This window comes from Salvia miltiorrhiza, chromosome 4, assembly GCF_028751815.1.
Source record: "Salvia miltiorrhiza cultivar Shanhuang (shh) chromosome 4, IMPLAD_Smil_shh, whole genome shotgun sequence".
NCBI lineage: Eukaryota > Viridiplantae > Streptophyta > Magnoliopsida > Lamiales > Lamiaceae > Salvia > Salvia miltiorrhiza.
In genome coordinates this window covers 36,233,108-36,239,473 of record NC_080390.1, presented here as the reverse complement: position 1 = coordinate 36,239,473, position 6,366 = coordinate 36,233,108, and the positions used below count along the sequence as shown (strand labels likewise).

At 34.1% G+C, this 6,366-nt stretch overlaps 1 protein-coding gene across 1 annotated transcript; it reads left to right on the top strand.

Annotated features, from left to right (window-relative positions):
- The first annotated feature begins 1,392 nt into the window (after positions 1–1,392).
- Positions 1,393–5,843, top strand: LOC131021389 (protein APEM9). Its single transcript, XM_057950558.1, has 6 exons — positions 1,393–1,553; positions 1,668–1,853; positions 1,952–2,029; positions 3,083–3,368; positions 3,921–4,276; positions 5,460–5,843. The coding sequence occupies exons 1-6, from the start codon at positions 1,498–1,500 to the stop codon at positions 5,587–5,589; spliced, it is 1,092 nt and encodes a 363-aa protein (XP_057806541.1). The 5' UTR covers positions 1,393–1,497; the 3' UTR covers positions 5,590–5,843.
- The last annotated feature ends 523 nt before the right edge of the window (positions 5,844–6,366 follow it).

Sequence of the window (6,366 nt, the reverse complement as noted above, 5' to 3'; positions counted from 1 at the left end):
GAGTATATGTGAGTGCGAGTGTGCTGTGTGTTTTGTGCTTTGAAAAGTAGAGAGAAAATGAAGAAGCTCTCTCTGTTACAAGAGAGAGAATGAAGAAATTGAAAAAAAAAAAATAGAGAGAAGATGAGATGATGCGGCGCTGCTTGGCTTTACAATTAAAATTAGGGTTGTTTAAATTGTACTCCATTTGCCTTTCAAAAAAGTTGTACTGCATTAGCTCCAAAAAAGAAAAATTGTACTGCAATTTGTATTCTTTTTATCATCATTTTATATTTTTTTAATTAGTTTTGTTTGCCTAGATTGTTGAAACTAATTGATTTTTTAAAACATGAGAGATTGATTTAATTAAATTTAGTTTGAGCTTTTTATTTCTTTAACGTAATAACTTGGGCTTTATATTTCAAATATTTTAATTCAATTAAGATTCCAAAATTACTTGGATTTTTATATTTAAAATTTACATTTTAGATGGTAAACATATTTAGTTATATGATTAAATTGTTATCATATTTATTTATATAGTTAAATCAGTGTATATTGTTATATTGAAAACATTATTCTAATGATATTATTCGCTTTAAAAAATTGATACTAATTATTAATTTACAAAACTTTCTATTTTTGTAATTTACCTACCTTTTGAAATAGTACTACTAACTAATAAAACACAAATACTGATAAATCCTTATTGTTAATGTCTCCGTAGTCTGTCTAATATAGAGTCATTAGAGTGTAATAGAAAGTTAGGAAATGAACAACCCACTGTAATACCATTGCTCTAAGCAATAATAAGCATGCAACATGCTTAATTAATTGTTTTATAATTACTCATCTTTGATAATGATAACTAATTATTAAACAAAATGAACTTGCTTGAACATCAAACAAAAAAATCCATTATAAACAAATATGTAAGTTGAGAGAGAGAGAGAAAAAGAGAAAAATTCACTAAAATACGGATATGCGGGTACCGGCCTAATACTCGCATCGGGTATTAGGGTACCCGACAGTAGCGTCGGGGTGGGGTCGGGATCGGGTAGGGCAATTTGGAAATTTTTGGGGTTGGGTACCCGCAAAAATCAGATAGGGTACCCGACCCGCCCCGTTTAGCCACCCCTATTTTCATAGGTTGGATTCATTTTATGTTCGTATATCAATGGTTACTAATTATTGATATTTGAAACTTGAAAATTTTTTATTCTCAATAATATTGTTTATATGAAACTCTATGAAATTGATTTATAGAAAATATTTTGTTATTTATTATATATATTTTGCTTTATTTAATATTATATTTCTTTTTATATTTATAATTATATTTCATATATTTGTGAATTTCGTACCCGTGCGTATGCACGGGTAAAAATACTAGTTACTAACAGATTTTTAACCTGGTTAAACAGAAACAAATAAACATCGCAATTTTCAATATCCTCCCTTCTCTCCTCCCAAAAAGGGAAACAAAAACACACAAGCAGAGACAACTGGTAAGGGAAAATGGCAATTACGGATGAAAGTTCGCCAATCTGGGTACAAATTGACCGCGCTGAAAAGTAAGAACATGCGCTGCAGCTGGGGTTCTTCATGGGCCTATGCTCTCTCTCTCTCCTCGTCTGAAATTTTCCGATTTCATGTGGACATTTACGTGTTTGTAATCGGATTTGCAGTTATCTCGTGTGCTGCATGTTCGATGAGGCGGCATCGTTAGCTTCCACTGTTCTTAAACAATTGCTTGATAATAATAACCGCAGCAATACGGATTCGAAATTTCCAGAGAGTTTTGAAAATGAATGGAATGATATGCTGGAATCAGCTGGTATGGTTCTCGTACAATCCAATAAACAATTGAGAAGGTGAAGAGTAATTTTCTTTTATTTTGTAATTTTTGCTGAATAAAAACCCCCTTGATTTCGGTTATTGGTGGTATTTTTATTTCCCCTGTCATTTGCAGGACGTCGGAGATACTGAAGGAGCTCAAACTGTTATTTGGTTCGGTCAATCTCATCCCCGTTCAGGTTTTCATGACGGGGTATGTTTAATTTTGTGAGTATTGATTGCTTGGAATGATCTAACCTTCTCCTTATTGTGGTTGGGCCAACTGTTAGAGGGTGTTTGGCTAAGCTTATTTTGAAGAACTTATAAACTTCAACAACTTATAAGATATAGTTTCTCAACAACTTATAAGTTGTGAAAGTGTTTGGAGAGAGAAAATTGAAGAGATATGAACTTGAAATGGTATATGATGAAAATAACAAATTATAGTTAAATAATATTTGTAAAATGATTGTTGTATATAAGATTATGAAAAATAAGTTGGGTAGATGAACTTATTTTTTGGGGAGCTTATTTTTTTGAACTTAATAAGTTGTTTAGGAGCTTATTTTGTCAAACACTTTGAAGGAGCTTATAAGCTCCTAAATGACTTATAAGTTGTTTTAAAGAGCTTATAAGGTCAGCCAACCACCCTCTTAGTCCGACTCCATGATTCTTAACTAGAGATTTTGCACACTTTAGGTTTTGTCTTCTTTGGAAAATGTTTCTCCAATCCAATTCTATAACTGATAAGCCAATCCTAGTGTGCACTCTCTTTATATAGTATGAGAGACAGTTCGCGTAGGACTTGCGTTCAAACTTAATACATGAGTTCTACGTATGTGAATGTAAATTATATGCATTAATGGCATTGTTTCATTTTGGTGTTGAAGGACAAAAATATGACATTTGTCAAGAGAAGGCTAATTCGAGAATTTCCTTATCCCCTCAAAGCCCTTAATTTGAGTTCTCCATGTTTCAGAATTTCATGGTTTTAGGATAGATTTAGTCATTTAGAGGAACTTAATAGTTGACTATGATACATCTAGGCTGTATAGAATGTAGGCGAGTGATCTCAGTTATTTGATTTGAGAGTTGGATTGTGGCGGTGGAAGTGTTCTAGTTAAAATTTGACTTAGCCTATAGATATATGTTCTTGTGATGAGAAGCCTAATCATGCATTCTCCTTTTCCAAGTGCTTTATTCTGCTACATTGAATATCCTCAGTTGAATGCCATGATGTCAGCAAGGCTGTTTTATTGCCCCTCAGGGTGTGCTTTCAATTGTCGGAGAGCCTCTCAACTACTGCTCAAGGTTTTCTTGAGGACTTTGTCAACAGCTGGGTGTACGTGGATGACAAATACCATCCTCTTGCAGGTGAAGAAGCTAGGGTAGCTGATACAGGAGGATCTTGCTCTCCATTTTCAATCAGTGTTGACAAGTATTTAGAAGTTGTTGAGCTCTATGTTGTGACACTTCTTGCTACAAGTTTGAAAGACACAAACTTGGCTATCTCCTGGGTGGAAAAAGCTGTGCTGCCCATGGAGAAGCGTCAGGTAACATAAGAAATGTCTCATCTTTTCTCTGATTTCATAACGTCAAATATCTTATGTTATTTCTAATTTCACAGATCTTCAGAGTGATTATATGATGCATTATCCTTGCAATGAGCCAATCACTACTATTGATCAATGGTCGTGAATATAGCAACTTGGTATAATTTATATATCTGCTTAAAATTTTGCACAAGACAAGGCAGATGCCCTCACTAAAATTAAGAATCACCTTAAGCTCTTTGCCCATTTATCTATAATTTGCAATGGAGATCTGACAAGTAGAAGCTAAGGGTTTTCTGGGAAGTTAGTATCTAAACCTGTAATTGTTGGAGCAAATCACATTGACTGAGTGTGTGGAGCCCTTTTGTTATTTGATACTGGGGCTTCTATCCAAATTAATATTCGTTTTGTCGGTTGTTCTATTGTATATATATACAATGGTTTGTGGTACATTCATGCTCATGAACAATATCCATAAGTAAGTAATTAACTCATGTAATTTCAGTAGAAGCTTTCTGCTGTTACGTAATCTCTTCGACTATGGTCTCTCAGGTTCTTCTGAGGCGCTTACAATCTATGAGTTCTTCCATGACCAGCTCATCTCAAACTTCTATATCACCTCAGCTGTCAGATGTATACAAATCTGAATTCTTAAAAGACCAAACTCCATATAGTGGACATCAGAAAGATATTGCACCAGAATACCTAACTCACGAACAGAATAATACAGCAAAGGCAGAAATTCTGAAACTTTCGCGGAACCGAGTTCCATACTTCTGGTGGTTTCCTACTTTTAATGTGAAGTTAGGAAATATTCAATTATCCATACCAAGTGGGAAATTTCTGTTGGCATCTCTGCTATTGATCATGTGTTACATCACAAGAAAAAAGCAAGCTCTGTTGAAGAGGTAAGTATATTCTTTGCATTACTGGTGGAAAGCATTGAGATCATTATTAGATTTAAATTCTCATGATTCTCTATTTCAATTTTGAAAGACTCACAGACAGACTACTGTACTCTTTGGAATACTTGCTCTCTCGCCTTAAAAGTTTTGTCTAGCTCACATCTAAAAATGTGATAGTCCTGAAGGGAAGTATCATTAGTTCTGCATCAATTGAATGGAAAGGAATCTCTTTATAACTTCTCCACACTAAAAGTCCTATTTGTGCAATCAATACTTGACTGAGGATGCAACCATACATGGACATTGATAGTGATATCTATATTCATTTAGAAAATCAGCATTTTATACAACTTGGATGTTTTTATTGAATATCTATGGACTTTTTAAGTTCCAAATGTAAACCTTTAACCCTGACATGGTGGTTTTCGGTAATGATCGGCCGTTGCAGCTGTATCAAAGGTGAATGGGGAGAACAGGAGAGGCTGTACGAGTTATAGTATAATTTACATTCAGTTGTCACTATTTCAGTAGTCCTTTGTTGTTATGCAATATTTTTGTGATATTTGTGCCTAGTTTGTTACAGTCCGGGGCTTGAGTTTTTTCAGACCTGGGTTTCAAGGACTAATTTATAGTTTTCTTGAGTCTTATCTTTGGGGTGTTGTGGAATTTCTGGTTGTGGGCATGTAGCTGGGCAGAGGATGCTTCCATGAAACCTTGTTCTTTCACTAGTGCTAATTGAATTTGTTTGCGAATATTTGGACAATTTCACAACCTACGTCAGTTGATATGATAGGGAAGAGATGCATAATTTCCTTATATTTTGCATGGATTCTGTTGAAATATATTTATTGCACTCAGTTAACAATATGTTACTGTGTCTAAAAGATGTGATCACTTAAAATTTAGGTATTAGCAAGGCATTTATAAACAGAAACCTTTACTTGGAAGCAAACGATGGATGAATCATCACAAGCCAAGTAACTTCTAAGCAAATCATTTGAGTGAGAGTAGATGAGTTAGAGCATTGCATGATGCCGAAGAATTAGTAATTGGATGCAAACTAGTGTGTGTGTGTGTGTGTGTTGGTCTAATTATAGAGTGGATAATGTCTGAGGCCAAAGGTCTTAGATTTGGGTTCACAATAACCCAAAAATTGGATGCAAACTGATACTTGTTGTGGTTGCAGGTTTCTTTCTAAGCATGCTCTCTCTTTCAGAAAGGCTTTGCTGGACCTGTGGCAACTTGCATTCTCATACCAAGTGAATCCCCTAGCTGCTGTTCAAACATTGCCTAACTCGACACGAGGGAACCACTGACGGGAAAATATCTCCTGCCACTTCAATCGGGATCAACCGTGCAAGAACTATAGTCTGCACTTGGAATTTGAGAAGTTTGATTCCTGTTTGGCTGATGCTGCATTTTTGGTAGTGGCTCGAAGTGCTTCTTGAGGTTCGGCGTGTCTTATTTGAGGGAAATTGTGAGATGATACTCTTTCCCTTTGTGTAGGGGAGATTTGCTAAGAATCAATACCTACCTATATATATAAAAAAGCATAAACCACTTTCAGAAACCACTGCCAGAAATAGTAATTAATGTTTTTCTGCAAAAATTACCTTTACTATTTATAATTTTTTTTTTTTTGTCTTCTTCATATCATGCGTATTTTTTTATTGTAATTTTTATATTGTCCAAATAATATATAAACTATTACTGTAATTTTTATATTGTCCAAATAATATATAAGTTAAGTTTTATCAATAAATATATGAGTCCATATGTGATAATGGCCACTTTGCTACAGTGAAAATAAAAATTATTGTAAATATATCTTTTAGATATATCTTATGTGTGTTGAGCAAGAAATTTTCCTAAAATAGCTTCCTACTTGTATAAATAGAGGCCTTTGACCCTCATATTGAATACGCTTAATACATATTCTCTTCTCTATTCTCTTTAGTTTATAACAGATGATAGTTCTAGTTCTCTCATCTCCCTTCGATCGTAGAAAGGTAATTTTACTTTAATTTTTGTGTCATCAATATGTGTCGATTTTATGTGAATCATATAAGAGTGTAGTTAATTAAATAACTTCA

Excerpts from the sequence above, each read along its gene's own strand:
- LOC131021389 (XM_057950558.1), top strand. The coding sequence starts at position 1,498 with ATGGCAATTACGGATGAAAGTTCGCCAATCTGGGTACAAATTGACCGC. Across the intron at positions 1,554-1,667 it reads CAAATTGACCGCGCTGAAAA|TTATCTCGTGTGCTGCATGT; the intron begins GTAAGAACATGC and ends TCGGATTTGCAG. Across the intron at positions 3,369-3,920 it reads TGCCCATGGAGAAGCGTCAG|GTTCTTCTGAGGCGCTTACA; the intron begins GTAACATAAGAA and ends ATGGTCTCTCAG.